Here is a 24,711-nt window from a genome sequence, read left to right on the forward strand (position 1 = left end):
CTTTGCTCAAATCTTGCCGATGGAGACGCTAGTTAGCCGTAAGCACTTACTTTTATTACTAACAATTTGCTATATCTTAATATAATTTCATTCGTTCGTTCGTATATAATATAATTTATTATACCATATTTTTTGTCCCAATGAGATCTTTTTTTAAAATTTTTGTTAATGGTTATGGCCAAAGAAAGTATAAGGTGAATGCACATCACTATTTCTTGACTACCGGTTATTTTTCGATTGTACCGATTTATCTCGATTGACTTTTTGTTCAATTTGTATCATCTAAACTCTATTCTCTTTGGTCCTGCCCGTCGCCATTGTTTGAGGTCTTCGTCATTGTTGTCCGTATTTTTATTAATTTGTAATTAATACACACATTGTAACTTGGTAATTACATTAATTAACATACAGGTAAGTGTTTTCAATTATGTTTCAGTTGTTTTTAAACTAAATCTCATTGTAAAATCTTAGATATCCACGTGCGATGAAAGTTCCATAGCCGGTCTCGGCGTTTTTTGACGGTTATCTTTTCTTTGTGACTGAAAAAGTAAATCCAACTTTTGAAAATGTCCGAAGGCCTATTGTTTATAAATACATCAACATTTTTACATCACTTATGGTTTATTGGCTCTAGTAGGTAGATGTAGGTATTCAATTTAAAACAACGCAATAAATAACTACCTTCCGGATTATTTACTCACGTTCATCATGATAGGATCTACAGATTCCTATAGGAAACAGTATTGGATTTACCTTGGAAAATTTCCTATAGGTTATAAGAGAGGTACAGAAGAACTTGACGACTTATAAAAAAAAAAGAAATGTGGGTAGAATTATTACACTATTGTTCTCAAATTTTTTTTCAATGGCCTCATCGTATAATTTCTTTCCAGAAAATGGATGACGAATGGGATGATGCTTCTGAAATTGTAAGTATTGAGTTTTCCCAGTATTACTTGAATAATGTAGATAATTTTTTATCCAGCATGTTTAAGCAGTCTTGAGGCACCATATTAGAACTATTTAGTCATCACGTCAGTATAAAATTTTCAATGAGTTATTCAATTTAAGGACTAGTGTAAGTACCTATTCAATTATTTTTTTCTAACAATAAAATCTTTGTTGCAGGTGGCCCCGCCTCCAGTAGTTAAAAACACATACAATAGTTATGATGACCCGTCAGTAGATGAAGGACACAGCCTATCCAGAGGCAGAGGCTTCACATCATTTGATGATGGTAATATCTTGCTTTTATTAAAGACTAGTAGACCCAGCGAACTTTGTACCACCACTTTTTTCTTTAAATAATACCAGTTTCTCACCGTTTAATCCTCCCTGAACTACGATACATTTCTAAGTCAAAATAAGCTAAATCGGCCCAGCCGTTCTCAAGTTTTAGTGAGATGAACAAATAGCAATGTTATAGATTTTATGTATTTCATCAATTAGTGCACCTATTTTGCTAATTGCGAAAGAGTGTACAGAATTTGCCTGTCCTTCACATATCAAACATTTCAAAGATTCAGTGTATTAAATACAAACTTGTTTAATTATTATGATGTTAGTCATTCTTCTAACTAATATATCTACATTTTTTAATCATATAAAATACACTGCCCCAATAAAATTATATGTATGAAGTCATCATCACTATAAAAACATTTTTATTACTCTTGTTACACTTTTTATTCTTGTTAACAACTTGTTGACTGCTCAAGTTCATTGTCTATCAGCATTTCGATTAACAAGCTAGCACCGGCAGATTTAATACTCTCTTTTTTATGAAATCTAAAAGAGGTTTGTTCACTGAAGTGTTTAAAAGTATGCTGATAATGTCTCAACCTTTCTGCTAACATAATGCTAAATAACCTTTTTCACTTTCAAGCATCTTTAGTAGATTGTTATGTGGGTAGGCTACATGGTTTTTTGTTGCTCTTGATCAATGTAAGTCAACCCAAAAGTAGAAACATTTACAAGTGGAGAAGGGCACTCAAGTTCCATTTATTTATTTTACACTTAGTTGAATTAAAAGTTGTGTAGATACAGTTTTCATAGTGAACCATAATTTGGTCATGAAGAGTTCTTGCAACTCATGGAGGCGAGTGAGCTTTACTTTACTTGTGTGTGTACATGTACATGCACATTATGATAGTGTGATGTCTATCAAAACTTGAAAAACAAACAGCTACCACACATGTGAAGCTCACTCCGCCTACGTGAATTGCAACAACTATAACTTGAACAAAGAGCACAATTGCCATTGATTCTGCATGTTGATGTAAAAAGAGTATTAAGTTGGACGTGCTAATAATACAAGGGCGCATTCACAGTTAGAGCTTTGTTACAGATTTAGATAAAGACAATGGCGGTGGCTTTGGCGACAGACGCGGGCGCGGCGGCCGGGGCGGAGGCCGAGGCAGAGGCGGCCGCGGGGGGCGCGGCGGCGGCAGGGAGCACCGGGATTATGAGACTAATGGTACTGTATACTTTTTATTTATATCTGTTGTCTAGTACCCATAGTACAAGCTTTGCTTAGTTTGGGGCTAGCGGCGCAGTGTAAAATGTCCAAGAATATTTATTATTGTTATTATGTTTTATCTATATCTATAAAAGCGAAAGGTCTCTTGATTGACTAACTCACTCACTCATCACAAAATCTCAGAAACTAGAAGTGCTAAGAGTCTCAAATTTTGCATGGGGGTTCCCTTTAGAATGTAGGTGCTCATTAAGAACGGATTTTACAAAACCACCCCTAAGGGGGTAAAACGGGATCCACGCGTACGAAGTCGCGGGCGGCCGCTAGTTTATTGATAAAAGTTCATCAACAGCAAAACTGTTTTGCCAAAACACATAAGACATTCACAGGGTTTCAGTTAAAATATGTTTGCCAATTACAGGTATAACACAATTATTTCCAGAAGGTTGCAGCATTAAATATGTTATTTGAACTTTTTGTTGATCAAACGACGACGACGACGTGTAGGATTTCAAAGTTATCAACAGAACCACAGTAATACATTTACTGTGACAGAACAGTCTTACTCTTTATCATGTGTTTTATTTTATTCACATGTCACTGTTTTGAAATATGTATTGTAGGTACTTCATAACATTAAACATGTAAGTTTATGAGGATGTATTTTGACACTCCTTGTACGCTATTATCTTATTGTAAACTGGTGTGTCAATTTAACATCACACAAGGGAATCTGTGATGCCGATTATACTCGTGCTATAAAAAGGAGGGGAAAACGTATCCAGAAAAATAGTACAGTCCAACATAATATTTGTCTTACGAATTTAGTTGCGCAGCTGTTGATAAATGTGATAATCGAGGTGACAGATATTCTTTGTAAGTAAAATTTCGCGCCGATAGTGAGGATGACTCATCGAACCCGTGAGGATAGATTACATCCTAAATCTTATTCAATCTGTATCAATAATGTAGTTGTTATTGCCATTTTTTCGCCAATAAAAGGTCAAGGTCGTGAGAAAACCTGTCCATGGTATCTTTGAAATATTCTTCCTATATTGCTAGCTATTTATAGTGTCTTGTTTGTTGTATGTTTTATTCCACAAATAATACAGGATTCTAGGTGAGGAAGAAAATGACCTAGAAAATTTTTCTTTATTTATTCTTTCAGTGATAAAATCAATTATTCTCATGCAATAAATTAATTAGAGTGCTAAATAAATCGTCTTGTTACAAGCCCATCCATCAAGTTAATAAAAATTCAGTAGGTTTCTAAATGCTACATGAATGCGATCCGATTGCAAAACGTGTCGTGCACATGCGCGTCAATTTTGTTTTTGTCCCATTGTGTAAGTGTTTTATGTAACTATTTTTTGCGGCACTTTAAAGTGATATGTTCGAGTAGGGTTCAATATTTTTTTTGTAGTCGCCGTTTTTTCTCGACACTCGAAAAGTAAACGCATTCTTGATGTGCATGCAATATTTCAACAAGTCGCTATTTTTTGTTGGAAAATCGTACTTACGCTATTCGTCTTTTGAAACCAAACTTATAATATTTTGCTGTGCGTTTGCAGTTATCAGAATTTGAGAAGGAAATGGTATATTGAAATCGCTTATTCTACAAAAAGCCATGACTTACAAATCGACCCTTACATTTTTGTATTATGTAATAATATCCAAAGATAGACGCGCGCGAAAGCATTATATTTTATGCACATAAAACTATACACGTGTCCATCTGAACACTGCAAACGTAGACATTTTTTACCGTCACAACCATCATATTAATCGTATGGTGTCAAGTGGAAGAAACTGGACACAAAGATAGTCGCTGGTGGCTTGTATACCACATAACAGGCACAAAAGCGTCTTCACTTGCGCAGTCTCCAATGTGCTCGTGATTATTTTAGGTGACAGTTACGGCGACGACAATGACAGGGGTGACAGAGGCGACCGCGGGGAAAGGGGTCGCGGGAGGGGCCGAGGCGGTCGCGGTGGCGGCCGCGGCGGCGGCGGTGACAGAGACCGCGGCGATCACGGCGACGGCGAACCGGAATTGGGCGAAGACGGCGAGCCGAAGAAGCCGCCGGTGACGTACGTCCCGCCGGAACCCAGCAATGATGAGCAGGAGATCTTCAGCAGTACCATCAGCTCCGGAATCAACTTTGATAAGTTTGACGCTATTGCTGTTAAAGTGAGTATATTAATTTGAGAGGAAACGCCAATCTGCACTTCTGTAGTAATATTGTAAATGCGAACTCTGTCTGTTACCATTTGCCGCGTAAACAACTGATTAAGATAAAGTTTTGCATATTACTGCATATTAGTACCTTGAGATCCATGATATAACAAAGATAGTTCATATGCCAATTTTTAAAAGAGGGACACGCGCGCTGTAATCTTTCTGTAATATACTAAAATTCTCCCAGACTGTGTTGCAGACTTGGTACATATTAGCGTTCTTTAAATTTTCAACAACAAAAAAACCTTATCTGATACTAAGTCATACTTTTTAGGTGAGTGGAGAGAACCCGCCACGGCCTATTGATAGCTTCGAAAACGCCAACCTTCGGAAGTACGTCTTAGACAACATATTAAAGTCTGGCTACACAAAACCCACACCTATTCAGAAGCATGCGTTACCCATCATCATGAATGGCAGGGATCTCATGGGATGTGCACAGACTGGCTCGGGCAAAACTGTGAGTAATAACAATAATAAGAGTCAATTTCATTAAACCATGTTCAGATTTGATTGTAATATTCACTGTTTTGTTTCTCACAGGCAGCATTCCTGTTACCCATAATAAATACACTGCTCCAAGACAACAGGGAGCTTATAGTTGGACCAAATGGATGTGCTCAGCCACAAGTAAGTTATTTATTATGTTCAGTTTTTCATAGTTGAACATTTTATAAAGGCGCAGCAAGAAGGTGATTAATTAATATTATAATAATTGATTTTAATTAACCGATTATTAACATGTGTCATGTAAACGCTTGTTATTCTTTAGTTTTTTAATGTTAAATGTTTTTCGTTAAACAGATATTCATAATTTCACATTTATGTCTGCATCATTTTGTCCAAGCCACAAAGAACTGTCACTAAATATGTTATCAACTAATGCGTTGTAATTATTCCAGGTAATCATAGTGTCGCCCACACGCGAGCTGACGCTGCAGATATTCAACGAGGCGAGAAAGTTCTCGTACGGCTCCGTACTGAAGATCGCTGTGGCGTACGGTGGGACGGCCGTGCGTCACCAAGGAGATAACATTGCTGTGAGTTATACAATAAACATAAATTAAAATTCTTTATTGCTCCATATATACTCAACATCAAATAAACCGCACCTTCCGTGACGCGAACTTTAACGATTTTCTTCTGACACAATCATGGTGCCCCAAAAATATTGGTGTTATTTGAAAGCCCAATAAATATCCCTAAAGAAAAACACATTGAATTTTCTAATAAATGGTTAACATAAACCATAAATGTACCTTGAAAAAATACCTCACTTTGGGCCCACCTATGGGATTAATTAGACCAATTTTTATGGTTATAAAACCAAATAATGATCTTACGTGTCCTTTTTAACAGATGGATAGCGATTAATCCCAATTTAACAGTTTTATAGCCATAAAAATTGGCTCAAGCGTAACTACCTATTTTTTGAAGAAGTGACTCTGGATCCTTCTAAAAACACATTTTTGGGATAAAAACCTTTCCTTTAATGAAATGAAGTTTAGAACTAGGCTTTCAAATGGAACCAATGTTGGTGGGAAGTGGGGATGCATACGTTTGAGAAGTGCATGTTGCGGGAGGTGCGATTTATTTGATGCCGAGTGTATTTATTTTTAGCAAAGTCCTGACAGGATTCAGAAAAGTGAGCTATGTTTTCATGTGGTCACTACATATTTATGTTGAGAGAAATGTCCGGAGTACATGGTCAGTTATAGTATGATACATTTATTTAATAATAACTCCAATTAACTAATTGATTGCTTTGTAAACAGCAATTAATCAGAGTTAAGAGCAATAAATAACATTCGCGCGTCGAGTTTAATATCTTCAAGTTTTAACTTTTATTTTAAATTCGCACACAAAACTAAGTCTTTTTTACACTTCAATGAACTTGAAAATCTTAACTCCTATTTAATACCTAATGGATCAGTTGTTAACTTCACCGACACGTCTTCAGAAGTATTTAATAATATCGATCAGCTATAATATTGCGGCTTGCAAAAAGGCCATCTACCATCCATCGTATTCTCCGAGACGTGACAAACGTGCGATGATTATTTTAGTTGCGTATTATATTTATCACAAAACAGCTCAAAATAAATTGTATTTAATATCAAGCATAGTAAGGGCTTGTAAATATTTAAGTTTTAGACTTATGACTGTGATCGAATTGAGTTTTGCACCTAATATAGACTTAGTCAATTTTCCCAAATCAAATTCATTAAATTCATTTTAAAGTTTAAAGTATAGGCACAGAATAATAATAAGTACTACGTACAGAAGTTTTACTTCGCGAAGGTATTTAAAAAAATGTATGCTCAATGTCATTAACAATATGGTCTAATTTAGCCTGTCTCAAGAGTCAAGCACCATTTTGTTGACAAACGTCAGTGATCGGCACTGCGCCGAAGCTATAGGGCTGACTTCGGTAAAATGATGTGACGTGAGGTGCCAAACTGCGGAAAATGGCGGAGGAAATACATGATTTAGCATGAATTATCATGAATAATATTAACTACTTATTTACCTCTCAGTGTCTTGAGGCAACTTAAAAAAGTACATTCTGTGTTTTTATTATTATTTAAGCAGTTAAATTCTGCACATTTCTTTATTTTCTTCCGTCATACCTACACAAGAATACGCGTGCGTGAGTCAATGTTCGCTCGTATGTGAGGCCTTGTCGAATAGTATCCTGTGGGTGGGCCATCGTGCGCGTTTTGTTTTCGATGTAAACTCGCGGAGATGTACAGGCCTGGTATAGGCTCTTCACATTCTAAATATAGCTTGCCCTACTACCACTTAACGCGATAATGCTTGGTGCTGAGAAGTGACGGAAGAAACCGTCACTTTTGTCAACCTTTTATTTATAACTAGCGACCCGCCCCAGCTTCGCACGGGTGCTAAGTAAACATATACTTCATGAATCACTACCTATTTTAAAAAAAACGCATCAAAATCCGTCGCGTAGTTTTAAAGATCTAAGCATACACAGGGACAGACAGCGGAAAACGACTTTGTTTTTCAAAATATAGTCTGGTATGCTCACAGGTGCACTTAGAATTTTGTCGCTCGCACACTCACTGCGAGCGCCCGTCGCACAGTCGCGACAGCAATATAATTACGCGCGAGCGATAAGGATGGGTAGCTTGGGGTCATTGGACAAAATTCTACGTACTCGCAGACCAGACTATAGTGACAAGAATATTATTTATTTCTCTTACAGAGAGGCTGCCACATCCTAGTGGCGACTCCGGGTCGCTTGCATGACTTCGTAGACCGCAGCCGCGTGTCTTTCGAGAGCATTCGCTTCGTGGTCCTGGACGAGGCAGACCGCATGTTGGACATGGGCTTCATACCCAGCGTCGAGAAGATGATGGAACATTCCACCATGGTGCCTCTTGTGAGTATTTTTTACAAATATTCCGTGGAATATTTTACACTCACGCCCGTATTCACAAAATCGAACGCACAGTGTTGAGATGCTTGCTTAAGTGAAGCAGCAAATCGAACGCACAGCGTTGAATAGAGCTCTGTGATTAGTTCATGTGACACACTGTGCGTCCACGCGTACTGTAAGACCTCAGTGATGTTTGTTAATTCGGGCGTCAAAATGTTAGTGTAATCGTGGACGTAACTACGGTACAATCAGTTTTTATTTTTATTATTTGAACAAGTCTAGTGATTATGTCAGTTTCGCCATTTATCTTGGAGAATATTTTTGAGGCTGGGGGATTTCATTAATTTATTAATAAATCAAGAAATTACACTAACGATAATTAATCAGAACCGAACATATTAGAACTTGAGCAACTTATCTATAAATTAGAAAAGTTTGAGTAACACAATGAACAACACATAATATCAATGTTCAGTATTACAATAACATCATTCTCTATACTCTGTAGCTCTGGGATCAATCATCTAGTCAGCTAAAATGTGCAGACTGCACACACTATGAAATGAAATGAAAGGCGTTGGAACTGTCAAAACTGTCTAACTGTTCGGAAAAATACTTCTAATTATTGCCCAAATATTATACATAAAATCAGATTTTATGGTATACGTTAGTAGAATTACAGTCTATTGAATATACAGAAAAAGCCACCGTAAAAGTTAGACTTACGTTATCATGGCTTACTTCTCTTCCAGACTGACCGTCAAACGCTCATGTTCTCCGCCACCTTCCCCGAAGACATCCAGCACTTAGCCGGCCGCTTCCTCAACAACTACTTGTTCGTTGCCGTCGGCATCGTAGGCGGGGCCAGCACGGATGTGGAGCAGATATTCCTGCAGGTCGCCAAGTATGAGAAGCAGAATGAGCTGAAGAAACTCATTGAGGAGAACAGTGAGTATCTTAAGACCATCATCATCATTTCAAACACAGGACGTCTGTAGCTGAACATAGACCTTCCCCAATGATTTCCATAATGACTATAGTCTTTTTCACGTAAGATGATCCGTATGACACTTCAAGGTTATCCATATTACGCATACTACATATGCAGAATATTTTTGAAAAAATATTTGTATTTTATTAGCAATATAATAAAAAACAATTAAGTACTTGTCTTGAAATATATAGTAAAATCCGAGTCTATTGATTATATTTTAGTTAAATACGATGTAAAATTATTTTTTATTTAATGTACGCAATGTGTGAAACGGAATAGATTTAGTGCTGGGGTATTTCTTGTATAATAAAATCGATTATTTCCGCGGTTCATTAATCGATTGCAGTGAATACTTAGTTATTAAAAACATCACAAAAATCAACTATATTTTTTGATTATTGACTTTAATAAACGCATTGAAAATAAATTAATAGTTTTTAATTTAAAGAAACAGAACCAGTACTTTTTAGGAATCGTTTTTTTGAACACGAACCATGAAATTTGAATATTATCAATAAAAAATTGTTACAATAATATTTGTAATTAAAAAAAACATGTTTTTTGTTAAATAACACCTATACAAAATATTTCTCTAAAAGTAGGTTTTACTAACTCTTCGAAAAAAATCGATTGATAAATCGCTATGGTTTAGTTATGTGACATCTCTAAATCTTTCAAACTCGAAACGTCATACGGATCATCTTAGGTGAAAAAGACTATAGTTTGGACCATATTTTTTATCGAAAAATGTATTATAATATGGAGCTGAATTTATCAATTTAAGGACGATAGGTTGTATTTGCGAGTCATGAATGTAGTCTTCGTATGTCAATGACATACCGACCGATGCTTGTTCTTTGGCGGCTAATTTTTTCTGTACTTATTTAGTTGGCCAATTTTAATCAAGAAAATAGGTGTAACACTTGCACACATCACATTTATTAACTAAAGCCTGGTCCGTGAGCACGTAGAATTTTGTCCAATGACCCCAAGCTACCCATCCTTATCACTCGCGCGTAATTATATTGCTGTCGCGACTGTGCGACGGGCGCCCGCAGTGAGTGTGCGAGCGCGACAGCAATATAATTACGCGCGAGCGATAAGGATGGGTAGCTTGGGGTCATTGGACAAAATTCTACGTGCTCACGGACCAGGCTTTAGATGTTACATTTGCTTGAAACAACAGAGATGTTAAAAGTTCTCAAATGACGCACGACGCGTAAAAATGTAAATTATATCTCTTTAAGTATTCAATTTTGTACGTTATTATAGAATGTTCACGGTCCACTTTCAGACGGCAAGCGCGTTCTCGTGTTCGTCGAGACGAAGCGCAACGCGGACTTCATCGCCGCCATGCTCTCGGAGCGGCAGTTGCTGACGTCATCCATCCACGGCGACCGAATGCAGCGCGAGCGCGAGGAGGCGTTGCACAACTTCAAGAGCGGCCGCCATTTCATTCTCGTCGCCACCGCCGTCGCAGCCAGGGGGCTTGGTAAGTAACACTATTTTCAGTCATTCTCACAGAATCTATATCTATACTAATATTATAAATGCGAAAGTAACTCTGTCTGTCTTGCTTTCACGCCTAAACCACTGAACCGATACCGAACTTTGGCATAGATGTAGTTTGAGTCCCGGGAAAGGACATAGGATAGTTTTTCGGTTTCTGAAACAGGGACGCGCGTGATAGTTTTTCTGTGACAGACAAAATTACACGCGGGCGAAGCCGCGGGCGGGAAGCTAGTAAAATATAAATTCGCGAGCGCGACGACTCACTGAATTTCAAGAGCGGCTACAACTTTTATCCTGGTCGCATCGCGTAGAATTTAACACTCCCTGCGGCGATGCGGCATTGGTTAACACTGTCTTTCTGTATACTTGAAACAACAGATCGAAACGTCCCGGAACCAACTTGGTGCTCAACGCCAAATATACGTGACACTGTTACGTAGCCTACTAGTATTCCATGATACAATTTGTAACGTATTTATGTAAAGGCTTAGCTTCTAGCTCTATTCCTAGACATACATTATATGCTTTTACATAAGACTAAATAAAATATTTTTCTTTCTTTACAGATATCAAAAATGTTGACATCGTCGTGAACTACGACCTCCCAAAGAGCATAGATGAATACGTACACAGGATCGGCAGGACCGGTCGTGTCGGCAATAGGGGAAAAGCAGTTTCCTTCTTTGACTCTGACCAGGTAAGCTTCTATACATATTATTATTCAACTGCATTGGAAGTTGGAACTAGTTTCTAGTCTAGAGTTCAGGGTTTGCTGTCTAATCCCATGGTATTTGTCTTATCTAAGGGTGTGTTGTGTTGATCAATAGCCAAAATATCAACTGAGGAAAAAAACATTAAAGTAGCTGTAACGGGGGAAAACTGTCGATGCAAAAACCCTCTCACCTTCCCATGGCTTTACCTCCTTTCGGTTATACTGTACGAATCCCGGGAGATTGATTACTCCCAACTGTTCCTACTATTCTTTTAAAACAGCATCTATTTCAACCAAATAAACGACTTCTGGATGTGTAAGTTCGTAACGCGGTAATTGATTTCAGGACAACGCACTGGCAGCGGATCTGGCCAAGATCCTGCGGCAGGCCGAGCAAGACGTGCCTGACTTCCTGCAGACCACAGGCACTGCCACCTACAAGGGCAACAAGTATGGCGGCAGCGATATCAGGGTAAGTGGACAACTTTCAGGCCGCTACCAACCGGTAAATATGGCCTATATCAGAGTAAATACAAATGAGTAGATTTTCTTCATGGAAACGCACCGAGCGCGGTTTGTATGTGAGCGCGCCAATACGTATGCGGCGCGCAGGCACACACTGACAAAATTTAGATAACCTACTCATTTTTTTTAATCGAGAATAAATTTTATAATAATACATTAACTTAAAATGACTTACAAACTAAAATTTACTCATTTGTATTTACTTTGCCTATATTCAACGGTGGACGTCCTGTGGCTGAAGTGATGATGATGAACAACTTGACAGCTACGACAAAGGATGATGTTTCAATCGCATTGACAATGGATTAGTGTAGTACTGGTCAATGGACGACGCTACAAGTTACTTGACAAAACACCCTTTTTTACGTCGGGAGATCCGTTGAGCTGAGTGGGGCCTACTCACTAAAACTCGACGGTATACTCCCGAGTCCAATGAAGGACGAAACACTACTTGAGCGCCCTTATGAATATTACTTCAAAGGCCAATTTTGCAACTTCTCGCTCGGTATCACTTCGGCGTTGAAATAGAAATGCTAGTTAAAAATTCAATAAAAATAACGGTCCGACTACACAGCGATGACATGTTTGCATTACCTGTATTTATCGGGAATGTTTTATTTGTACAATGAATGCTAATTCAGACACTTAAAAAGTAAGCGTTTGCATTACATAAATGATTGCGTCAAACATAAGTGCGCACATAAATACTTAAGCTGGATTCTTGCAAAACTTAACGTTTTGTTTGTTTCCCATGCTTTCTAAAGGGAGGTGAATTTTCGCAGGTATGATTTATCTTAAAAATGCTTTAAGTCAATTTATTTTGTAGTCCCATGTGTAGTTTTTATACATCATCATCGTCATTTTCAGCCATAGGACATAGGCCTGCTGAACATAGGCCTCCCCCCAATGATTTCCACAGTGGCCAGTTGGTGGCGGCCCGCATCCAGCGCCTTCCCGCTACCTTAATGAGGTCGTCGGTCCACCTTGTGGGTGGACGTCCTACGCTGCGCCTTCTGGTACAAGGCCTCCACTCCAGAACCTAGCTGCCCCATCTGCATGTTTTTATACATACCTAAACAGTTAGACGTAGTTTCTATAGTCTGGTCCGGAAGCACGTAATTTTGTCCAATGACCCCAAGCTACCCATCCTTATCGCTCGCGCGTTATTATATTGCTGTCGCGACTGTGCGACGGGCGCCCGCAGTGAGTGTGCGAATCATTCTATGTGCTCCCGGACCAGACTATAGACATATTCGTAGTTTTTAGAGATGTTACAAGTTTTTAATAAAAGCATTTAATTTCAGAACTTCAACAACGCCGCTTCCAGTGTAGATCAAGGCCAAGAGCCTGAGGAAGAATGGTAAACTTATGGACCTCTTGAAATTACACCACTTGGTATACCAGTGAACGACCGTTTGATTGTAGTGCAACACGTGGTGTGTGTATATCAATGGTGCTTATGCTGTGAACCTGTGACACTGTGGACTATTCATACAGAACTAGCTCCATAAAATCATTGACATTGCGCAAATATCAAACTCCACTAACCAATCGTCATCAACGTAAGACTGGAAACCTAACCTTTGACCTAGTATTCTAGATTTAAGAATTAAATATAAGAACCCCCTACCTTATCCATTTTTTTTTACCAATTGCATAAGTCCCTTTGGTTATACATCATTGTTGTACTTATATAAAATAATATAACATTAATTAGTTAATAAGTTCAATTAACATTTGTTTTTTTTTATTTTTAACACAAAAGTGGTTGATTTAAGTTTCTTTTCTGTTATTATTTTTTTCATTGTGTGATGGAAATCAGGATTTATGTAGGCATTTGACAAAGGTTTGCTTTTATAAATGCTACACGAAAATCTGTGATGTAATGTTAAAGTTGCTCAGTTTAAATTTTAAAATAGTTACTACTCATAGGTTTATTTCGATAACTTGTAAGATATTACTTTACGTATTTTGTGAGCTTAAGACTCATTTTATTATCTTACTTACATGGAAAGCATTGCTTGTTCAGAATCTCTTATTATGTACAAAGTAAAACCACTGCGGACTAGGCCTGTGTTATATGGCCCAGGCAGCTATGTGCCTCGTAAACTTACCCTCTGTACAAATTGGAACAAAACATTTGTGAATGTTTTAATTTTATAATCTGTGATGATTATTATAAGTAGAGATAGATTCGCATCATCTTTTGCCATAGGTATTGTTTAGTTCAAAACTAGTATTTAACTGAACATAAAAAATGTTTGCAAAGCAATGACAAAACGAATTAATTTGTACAAACTATTTGTACCAAGTCTAAATTCCAAATATGTATCGAGCATTATTAAAATATTGTTTGATAAAAAACTCATTTTGTTGTTAACATTACTTTATTAATAAAAGATTGAAATTGTCAATATAAACTGTTTTCATCTCTACATACCTCCCTGCATATAGTTACTCCCTAAGATGAAAGTCAATGCACTTTTTCCACAACATCACACACAACACATAGTACTAATTTAAATCACCACACAGTATTACACTTCTTGAGCCGAAATTAATATTAAAAACACTACATATACCTTTAGGTATTATGTATGTAACCATGGGTCTGTTTCACCATTTCAAGTCCTTGATAGCCTTTTAGGCATTTTTTATCCAATCGCAATGCACATCTCACACAGTACAATAATAATACTTTCTATTATTAATAATGTATCACAGTTGTCACTAAAAATATGCCTTTAGAATTTACTTTCTAGAACATGGTTCAAGTAATAGTCGAAACTGCGTGAAAAATTGGGATCACACAAGGGTCTGTTTTCGACCCTTTTCTGTTCCTTTTCATTTGATCTGTCAGTTTATAGCTGCACCATTTGCATCATCATCAGAATCTATAGTCTCATAAGAAGCTGAAGGATTTCTTGTTATAAGGCATTTAACGACTCTGTAAACGAAAATAAATCGTTAAAAATAATACACAGTTGTTTAGTAATCTATTAAGGATATTCATCCTGAACCACAGATTTGGTTGACCTAGCTTAAAATTAACCAAGTGGGGATAATGAGGGCTATCGTTTTAGCGCTCACCAGTTGACGCCACTGTAAAGTAAGATCACTGTCACTTGCTAGTGGCGAAGACATGGACGAATATTTGCACTCGCGAGGATGGCGTCATTGTAAAGTAGGGTCATGTCAATCACCGGTGGTGCCAACGGTTATGTATAAAAACGATAGCCCTCATTGCGTTAAGTTAATACACATACACAATATACTCACAGCATGAACATCAGCGAACTAGCGTAAATAACTGCTGAGAGCACCAAAAATGCTCCAGGGAAAGTTGAAACGGTCAGCTCGTACAATCCGTTGTAGACGAGTGGCGACACAAGAGGACAGAAGGACTCGGCGAATCCCAACAATCCGAAAGCCTTTGCAATGTCTTGACTGGGCAATGTTTTTGTTAGGAATGACCTGGTCAACGGTCCGTACACCGAACCGAAGAATGAGACTGCGGAACCTGAAACAAATAATTTATTATCAAGAAGGTTTACCGCTCGAGAGCACTCAATGACTCATGAAAAAGTCGATCTAAAAGAAAGCTAATGAATCATGCCAAAGAGTATTGAACCTAAAGACATAAAACAGGTAATTCCCGTTCAAGTGCATGTTACGAAGTAACTAATGTAATCTGTGGCATGGCCACTATCAATAATTATTATCAGGCAGGAGAAACAATCGTATCTTTTTTTTTAAACTTTCGCGTTCCTTTTTGTTAAGACCCGTGTCTTACTATTTTAATCGTATCTTTAACAGCAAAAAAGTGCAGAGTGCATTAGCTTGTCGAAGTATAAAGAAACTTACCGAAGTACATAACCCACGTGGTGGTTGCACAAGATTTTATGACATACTCCACGGCACACGAGAGTAACGATACCACAGTGAAAGTCAAGTCGCTAATATGCAGCCATTTCTGAATGCAAGCAACACCGACGAAGGAACCTATAAACCACATCGCGGTGCTGGTGGACGAAAACGTCGTGTAGTCTTTCATTGTCCATGCCAAATGCTTCCTTGTGTACAGGTATAGAAGACCAAAAGTCCCGTAAACTGTGAATGCAGCGAAAACCGAAGCAGCTATAGTTAGAAGTAGTATAGCTCTCCCATAGTTTGGTTTCTTCTTGAAAGATACGGTTATCATTTCTTGTACATGTGAGCAATTTAGAACCGAAAAAATGCTCCCCTGAAACAAAACATGACTGTCCATAAGGGTGGAAAAGTTATAAACAAAATACCCATAATGTATAAAACTACAGGAGGAAACGAATACAAAGTTTGAAGAATCAAGTGAAAGAGATTGTTTGATACAAGCATTCGTTGCAACACGATTGACCACTCCAAGCTATTTGTAGGTACATAAACTTCCACGAATCCGACTTATTCTTATCGCTATAAGCCCGTAGGACTCCGGGGCATTCCTGTACTTATCAGTTAACACCATGCAGTTTTATCACAATATGGTTTAATTTATAGTGACAGATATGATTTGCAAGTATTACGCCTACCTGACTTATGTTGACCAAGGACTCCTCGATGAAGATCATTGTAAAGGCGTACGCAAATGTGTACAAACTGGCGACTAGAAGAAGCAGGTATAAGTTACCTATTCCCTTTACTGTATAGGGACTGAGCATTGCACCCGCTGTATGACCCAATGCGAAAGTTAACTGGATTATCATTAACCTGAAAAGCATACATTTATAAAAAGACCATACCAAAGGTCTAACTTAGCTACTATGTTATTAATGTATAGCTAAGATTAGTATAAGTTGCTGAAAATCATGGCCTGTGATTTTGTGCTGTGATCCGCATTTGAACCTGGAACTACAGCCCAAAATATGGTTCGTTCGTTCGTTCGTTTCAGCCAAATGACGTCCACTGCTGGACAAAGGCCTCCCCCAAGGTTTTCCACAATGAACGGTCCTGCGCTGCCCGCATCCAGGCTCTTCCCGCGACCTTTACCAGATCGTCGGTCCACCTAGTAGGAGGCCTGCCCACGCTACGTCTACCAGCCCGTGGTCGCCACTCGAGAACTTTCCTGCCCCATGGCCTCAGTAGAGCCTCTCAACAAGTGGGCCTCAGAATGAACATGGACAAGACAAAAATCATGTCTAATGTCCGTGTTGCACCCACTCCTCTGAAGGTTGGAGACTCTACACTCGAAGTTGTTGACAATTATGTATACCTGGGACAAACAGTCCAGTTAGGTAGGTCCAACTTCGAGAAAGAGGTCAATCGTCGAATCCAACTCGGATGGGCAGCGTTCGGGAAGCTTCGCCATATACTCACGTCCGAAATACCGCAGTGTCTCAAGTCGAAAGTATTTGACCAATGCGTGTTGCCAGTGATGGTATACGGATCTGAGACGTGGTCGCTTACTATGGGCCTCATAAGAAGGCTCAAGGTCACCCAAAGGGCGATGGAGCGGGCTATGCTCGGAGTTTCCCTGCGTGATCGAATCAGAAATGAGGAGATCCGCAGGAGAACCAAAGTAACCGACATAGCTCGCAGAATTGGTAAAATCAAGTGGCAGTGGGCGGGGCACATAGCTCGTAGAAAATATGGTTATTCCTTTTTTATCCAGTCGCTCGCTATGGTATGTAACTCCAAAAGTCCAAAGACCAAACCATAACAGTGGAAATGACGACTAAAACGAATAATGCGCAAAACTTTCATAGTGTGTAGTATAGGATTTTATAAAACTGTTGGGTATTTTTTCCATGTGAGACTTATTGAACTTTCAATTGACGGCCTTGTAATGCCCGCCAGAGCGCGAATTGAGTCAGGCATCCGTACAAAGTTACATAGAGCTGAGCTAGACTGTACATAATATAATTTAGCGACACCTAAAAGATCTGTTCTCGTTGCTGGTGACGTCACTGATGAAGCAAATGGCCCCGATCATCAGCACTTTGTATCCCCCCGTCAGAGAGAAAGGCAGGCAACTGATGATGTACCACCAGGGCCCGAGCTCCTCCATTAAGCCGTATACCACGGTCAGGATTGCGCTGAAAGTCAGACCTGAAATTTAAAAAAATGTTTAGATCTCTTGGAGTTGTCGGATTCAATTAGTTTTGGAAAACCTTAAGTGTTTTAAATGTATTTTTTGGTAAATAGGCTCACCCCCGTTCCGGGGAATAGTCTAATAATAGCATTGTTGTTTACCTAACTGCTTAAAAATTGGTTAGGTATAGTCAACGGCTACTATGATATCAGATTAAACATTTTCGTTGCAAAATAGTCTTTATTAAAATGAGATAAGACGCCATAATGTTTAACTTGATGTGCTGTCGTCAGTACGTTAAACTTAAATTCAAGTAGGACTTTCCTACTATCAAGCTTAATTGACATTATTATGAATGGGGTATTTTTATATTGACAACAAAAGCTACTATCTAATCTATCACTGCAGTTTGTTTTCGCAATTTTCTTCGAACTATACAGGGTGGAAACGATAAGTGATCTCATTCGGTTATTTCTAAACTATACAAGATATCGACAAACTGGTTAAAGTGCTTCACGAGCTCTATCTAACGGTACCAATAATAGGTCACAGAATTAACGGGATCTATCCGAAAATTAAATGTTTTCAGCCTCCATACTAAATGTATGCCAGCCAAACAATAATAGAAGTATTAAGTTTTTTATTATTCGTAAATAGATACTCAGGTACAGCTATCAACTATTGTATAATCCCAAGTTGGTCCCATTTAAATTTTATCAAAATTGGTTCAATAAGTAGTTACCTAAGTTACTTTTAAAATAATTTTGATTTTGCCATCCATATAACATGAACAAATAAATATGTCATCCATGTAAATGAAATTGATATCACTATTTTTGCTTTTTGTATGGAGTTTGAAAGATTTTTGACGTTTGTTAATGTTAAAATAAGATGGTTCAACCCAGCCTAAATCTAAAAAAAAGTTCTCATAATTATTGAATGAGTAGGTAAGACGGCGGGGTCCGTCTAGGCACGCCAAGGTTACCCGCGTTGGAGGGAATTCCCTGTGGTCACCACGGAGTTCAATTGTATTATTTAAGTAACATTTTGTAAAACCACAGACAAATAAAATAGGAATAGTAGATTACGCGTTATGGTAATAATAACTTAATTAATGTGGTAAAGTTGTTTATTTTGTCAACTTGCGGCAGAAAGTAGTAGGGTACAATATAATAGTTTAGTCTTTTTGCGAAACTATCCATGTTATGGCGCGAGATAGAAAGTCCCTATAAATTCTTGATTTTGCAGTCGTCAGCACATTTTACCAAAACTACCACAGTTAATCAGTATGGGCATGTCTGTAAAATGCGCACATTAACTACACTGATTTGATATCGGCCGATTCTTCATACAAATTAGAATCGGGTCCAACTTAGGCCAACTAAAAATGGTCTGCGCCTAGGCTAAGACTTACCAAAGAGTGTCCAGGCGATAAGCGGCTTCCGTCCATGCTTATCAGACCACACGCCCAGGAATAATGACAGAACTGCTGGAACTATTGCTTCCAGCACAGAATTAACCGTATTCACGAGAGTGACGTATTCTTGGACCTCTTTCTCCAGTTCCTGTGTGTGGTTTATCTTCTCTGGATCTAAGAACGACTTGCAATCTGCGACCGTGTAGTTTAATGAGTGAACGCATGTACGATACATGTTTAGATTGCTTATAGGTGCACCTGGTTAGGCATAAAATAAGTAATTGTTAAAAATGTTACAATGTTAGGTACAGTTTATGTCAATGTTATCTTTTAAAACTACAAGTCTTATTTTGTTACTTTGCTACCAAATAAAATAAAAATGACTAACGGATGCCTAGATGTTATCTATGTATCTAACGTTGCAAATAAACGTTTCTATCTTTCTATGTATAAAAAACGAATTAATGATGTAACTGAATCGGCCCCTTGTTTACGAATGTTTCATTACTTACAACTTTAGAATAGAATAGAATTTCTTTATTGCGGTAAATGTGGTACAAAGTAGTGATAAACAATGAATGTTCGTTTCACACATCTAACCAACTCTTTACCATATCTTTACCATAATATTGCAAGTCTTTTATCTTTTAAGTAGGTTCACATTCAAAATAGTCAAGGGGATATACTTTGTTTATATTTGAAATGACCCTTAAAAATAAAATAAAAACCTTTTTGAATATAAAATAACCGCAAACGGCAATTTATGAACTTACCTGACAAATAGAGTCCAAATAATATCATAAACAGAGGAATTTCAATCGTGTTTTTCAATTTAAACCCTTTTAAATGCGCAAGAGCATCTTCAGGTCCTGCTGGGGTATCACCAGCTCCTAATAGCTGATCAGTTTCTTGAGGTTCCATATTATTTTTTTGTTATTCAGCAAACATTTTCAAAAAACACGTCCACTCTGAAAATAATACGAAAACAATTTGCGACACGACGCGAGCTTGCCTTTCAGCGGGCTTATGTTATACTAACTTTTATCTGTAATTGTGAGTAATGTTGCTGACTTTTAGAAGGACTAACGTTTAATCTACACACTGCGGTCACTGTATGACAAGAATGCCCGTAGTTTTGAAGTTAAATACCTAAAATTTAGTTAATTCCTATAGACTACTTACCGAATGTATTAGTCTGAAAAGGAACTGCAAAGCCTAAAACAACAAAAAATACAGTAAATATGGTTAATTACAGTAATGATCGACCGCTCGTGAATGCAAATGTAAGAAAAATATAACAGACATGTGGTCGCCACCCGGTAGTCACCTTGTGCGTTGCGATTAATTTACTAAAGCTCATCGTGCATGTTATCACTACCAACTTACCGAAAAGTTTGTTAATGATTAACGCAGTGTGTAGTAATCTTATTGCACAATTTGCACATTAACAGGATAATTCATTGACGAAATTCGAATGCACGTCAACGAAAAGATTGTTTTATCTCAATGTAGGTATAGTGTGAGATAATGTCAGTAGGTGATTACTAAGGCGATTGCAAAATGCACTGCCCCCATGCGCCTGTCCTAGCCAAAGCAAAGACTACTATTGAATACTGGTCCTAGCCTTAATTTGATGTCTTTTAAGGTCAGGTTTGGCCCAAAACTTTTATCTTGGAGGATCCAGATTCCAGAAGCAGCGTTTGTTTTTAGATAACTCTTCTCTTGGCATCTGGGACTCCTGCATAGAATAGATAGGCTCCTTTCGCTAGAGCCTAGAATAAAATTAAAAAATTGTCTACTGACAACAGACAAATCTACCTAGATTTGTACTTACCTAAGTAGCTTAAAAAAATACTTGATTAAAATATTTTCAGGTCATGTTGTCAGCGGCCAATATACTTTGAAAGTAATTAACTCTTGCCAGGAAACGTATTTTTTGTGCGATTTTTTTACAGAAGGAAAAAATAGTGTTTAAACTATAGCCGCCTTAATACACTCGGCATCAAATAAATCGCACCTCCCGCGACAAGCACTTATCAAACGTATGCATCCCCACTTCCCACCAACATTGGTACCATTTGAAAGCCTAGTTCTAAACTTCATTTCATTAAAGGAAAGGTTTTTACCCCAAAAATGTGTCTTTACAAGGATCCAGAGTCACTTCTTCAAAAAATAGGTAGTTACGCTATAGCCATTTTTTATGACTATAAAACTGTTAAGTTGGGATTAATCGCTATCCATCTGTTAAAGAGGACACGTGAGATCTTTATTTGGTTTTATAACCATAAAAATTGGTCTAATTGATCCCAGAGGTGAGCCCAAAGTGAGGTCTATTTTCAAATCACATTTATGGTATATGTTAATCATTTATTTAGAAATAAATTGTATTTTTCTTTAAGGATATTTATTGGGCTTTCAAATAACACCAATATTGTTGGGGTACCATAATTGTGTCAGAAGAAAATCAAAGTTCGCGTCGCGGAAGGTGCGGTTTATTTGATGTTGAGTGTAGTTGCTAAGAAATAAAGATAAGCCACTTACCTCCACTTATCGGCGCATCCGCTGCTAAACTTCAAAACCTGCGCGTGAGTCTGCGACAGAGAACCGACAGACAGTCCGGTGTGAAACGACTGACACTTGGTTAAAAAGACTGACAACGATAGGGACTTTCTTGGAGATTTTGAGCAGTGATTCATAGTGTCTATTGCAGTATAGTAATATAGGTACAGACAGATAAAAGATATTAATACACTGATTAGGATCCGAGAGTTTATATCCTTTATTCTACGAATTATAAGATTTCTCAGTAACACTCAATGTTTATTCAAAGATAACAAATGAAAATGACGTATTTTTCAGGCAATGGAATTTTAATCCGTATTCGAATCGCACACTGCTAACTTTGGTGCAGTCCTGTTGTCCCCCCTGGCTAGGGGAGACAACAGGACTAGATTTTTAATCAATGATTTGAGGGCTGTTGTCCCCCCTGGCAAACATGATTTAAAAGCCATATATTTTTATAACATCATTTTTGAAATACTGAAGTACTTGACTGAATGCCAAATTGCCAAACGGAATACCTAACCGTTTGTTAAATAATAATTAATTACCATTTTGATAACGAAAAAAATAAGGTGTTGGTGCCGATACGTGCCGATACTGACACCTACAAACTTGAAATTTGGCAGGTAGGTTCCTTATAGAGTGTAGACATCTGCTAAGAACGGATTTTATTTAACTATTTATTTAAGGATATGAAATAATACGAAGGATACAATAGGATTTTACGAAATTCCACACATAAGGGGGTAAAACGGTCAACGGACTCCACGCATACGAAGTCGCGGGCGGCCGCTAGTTGAATCACTGAGCAAGTATTGAATATTGTGATTGATTTAAAATTATGCAGTTTTAGCGTCCTACCTACTAATATTATAAATGTCAAAGTTTGTGAGTATGGATGTTTGATACTCTTTCACGTATTTAAAAACTACTAAAAGGATTTTTAGTAAACTTTACAGAAGATAATATTTTTTATACATGAGAATAGCATACCTTTAACTTAGCTTTTGCCCACGGCTTTGTCTGCGTAAAATTTTGTCTGTCACAGAAAAAAATATAAGAGCGCCTTCCTGTTTCAAAAACTGGCATAAAACTATTCCACGTCCTTTCCCGGACTCAAAACTATCTCTACCAAATATCAAAATCGGTTCAATGGTTTAGGCGTGAATTCGTAACAGACAGACAGATAAAGTTTTTCGCATTTACTTAATATTCATAAAGATTTGTTAAAAGCAAGTAAAACAGATTTTGGAATAGTCAGAAATAGTACCGGTACCAACAACTTTAAATATTTTTTTCGTTAACAAAATGTTAATTATTATTTTACATACGTTTAGGTATTTAGTTTGGCAATAAGTATGGCATTCAGTCAGGTACTCCATTTTCAGTTCATCTTAAAAGTTATAAAAATATATGGCTTCTAAATACTCAATGTTTGCCAGGGGGGACAACAGTCCTCAAATCATTAATTGAAAATCCAATCCAGTCCAATCCTCCCCTAGCCAGGGGGGACAACAGGATTTCGAAATCCTGTTGGCTCCCCCAGGGGGGCCAAGCAGGGGGGACAACAGGACTGCACCCTAACTTTAAACGATGTTATTGATATACAAACAATTAAAAATGCATCATCGTCTTATTCAGTTCTAATAGCTTAGATGCTACTTTGCAGCATAAATGTTTAGACTGAGACCTGTGCCGCCGTGCTAGCGATTATCAGCAGTAACTCCAATATTTTGCTGTTAACCCTTACACGCTTATAACTATTCCAAACCATAAAATTCTTTTTTCTTTAGTTATATCTATTTATTTTAGTCTAATTAAACATAAAAGTAGTACAGAAAATATAAGTGCTATGTATTTCAGTGTTTTTCAGTCGGGGACACATATGTCCCTATATGCGTTAAGGTATACATTCCCTCATATATTGAAAATAAAATACTTTGACGCTTTTATTGCAAAATAAATACAAATCACACTAAATATGCACATCAAATTTAATCAATAAGCTTATTTTTAATATTTATAATAAGAAATTAAAATAGATAGCATCATATCTTACGTATTTTTACATTTGATCCTCATCTCATCATAGACCTCTTTCTTGAAGTTAGACCTACCTAACTACACTGTTTGTTTCAAGAACAACTTTGAGTGTAGAGTCTCCAGCGTGCAGAGGAGTGCGTGTAACATGGATATTTGACATAATTTTTTCGTGTTGTCCATGTTTATTTTGAATCCCATTTATTGAAAGCCTGTACTGAGGCCATAGAGCATTGATTCTAGGTCTTCTAAGGTCTCAGCCGTGCCGCGACTACAATCGTTGAATCTTACTTGGGGGGACAACATCTGAGAGGCTTCGCGACATCTTTTTACCCAAAATACCGCAGTGTCTCAAGACCTTTGACTGAAAGTCTTTGACCAATGTGTGTTGGCTTGGCGGCGATGACGCACGGAACGGAGACGTGTTCCTTCACTATGGGCCTTATGAGAAGGCTCAAAGTCACCCAAAGGGTGATGAGGAAGTCCGCAGGAGACTCAAAGTAACAGACATAGCCTGCATAATTACCAAACTTTCGCGGCAATGGGCAGGGTACATAGCTGGGTGATGGCCGTTTGGGCAGAAAATTTCTCGAGTGGCGCCCACGTATAGGAAGACGCAGTGTGGCAGGCCTCATGTTCCTGTGCTGCTCATGTACATTCATGTAGGTATACGAGCAGCACAGGAACGATTGTTGTGAAAATCCTCAGGGAAGCCTCTATCCAGCAGTAGACACCCTTTCATCAGGGAGGAAACCATCCTCGTTGTCACT

The 24,711-nt window shown here is 37.8% G+C and overlaps 2 protein-coding genes across 3 annotated transcripts; one reads left to right on the forward strand and one right to left on the reverse strand.

The window, feature by feature from the left end:
• The first annotated feature begins 288 nt into the window (after positions 1-288).
• On the forward strand, positions 289-14,278 carry LOC135079883 (ATP-dependent RNA helicase vasa). The gene is made up of 14 exons (XM_063974510.1): positions 289-411; positions 894-929; positions 1,129-1,237; positions 2,348-2,476; positions 4,384-4,667; positions 4,990-5,175; positions 5,259-5,345; positions 5,618-5,755; positions 7,942-8,118; positions 8,868-9,063; positions 10,404-10,601; positions 11,188-11,318; positions 11,680-11,805; positions 13,163-14,278. The coding sequence occupies exons 2-14, from the start codon at positions 897-899 to the stop codon at positions 13,220-13,222; spliced, it is 1,854 nt and encodes a 617-aa protein (XP_063830580.1). The 5' UTR covers positions 289-411; positions 894-896; the 3' UTR covers positions 13,223-14,278.
• Positions 14,227-22,035, reverse strand: LOC135079884 (probable peptidoglycan muropeptide transporter SLC46). Of its 2 annotated transcripts, XM_063974511.1 has the most exons (8): positions 21,881-22,035; positions 20,113-20,307; positions 19,337-19,597; positions 17,765-17,939; positions 16,424-16,601; positions 15,723-16,101; positions 15,138-15,378; positions 14,227-14,805 (listed from the first exon to the last, which is right to left on the reverse strand). In XM_063974511.1, the coding sequence occupies exons 2-8, from the start codon at positions 20,258-20,260 to the stop codon at positions 14,715-14,717; spliced, it is 1,473 nt and encodes a 490-aa protein (XP_063830581.1). In that variant the 5' UTR covers positions 20,261-20,307; positions 21,881-22,035; the 3' UTR covers positions 14,227-14,714. The 2 variants fall into 2 exon arrangements, with proteins under 2 accessions (XP_063830581.1, XP_063830582.1); XM_063974512.1 differs by lacking the exon at positions 21,881-22,035 and having other exon boundaries at positions 20,113-21,291.
• Between the last annotated feature and the right edge of the window lie 2,676 nt (positions 22,036-24,711).

This window comes from Ostrinia nubilalis, chromosome 17, assembly GCF_963855985.1.
Source record: "Ostrinia nubilalis chromosome 17, ilOstNubi1.1, whole genome shotgun sequence".
Classification (NCBI taxonomy): Eukaryota; Metazoa; Arthropoda; class Insecta; order Lepidoptera; family Crambidae; genus Ostrinia; species Ostrinia nubilalis.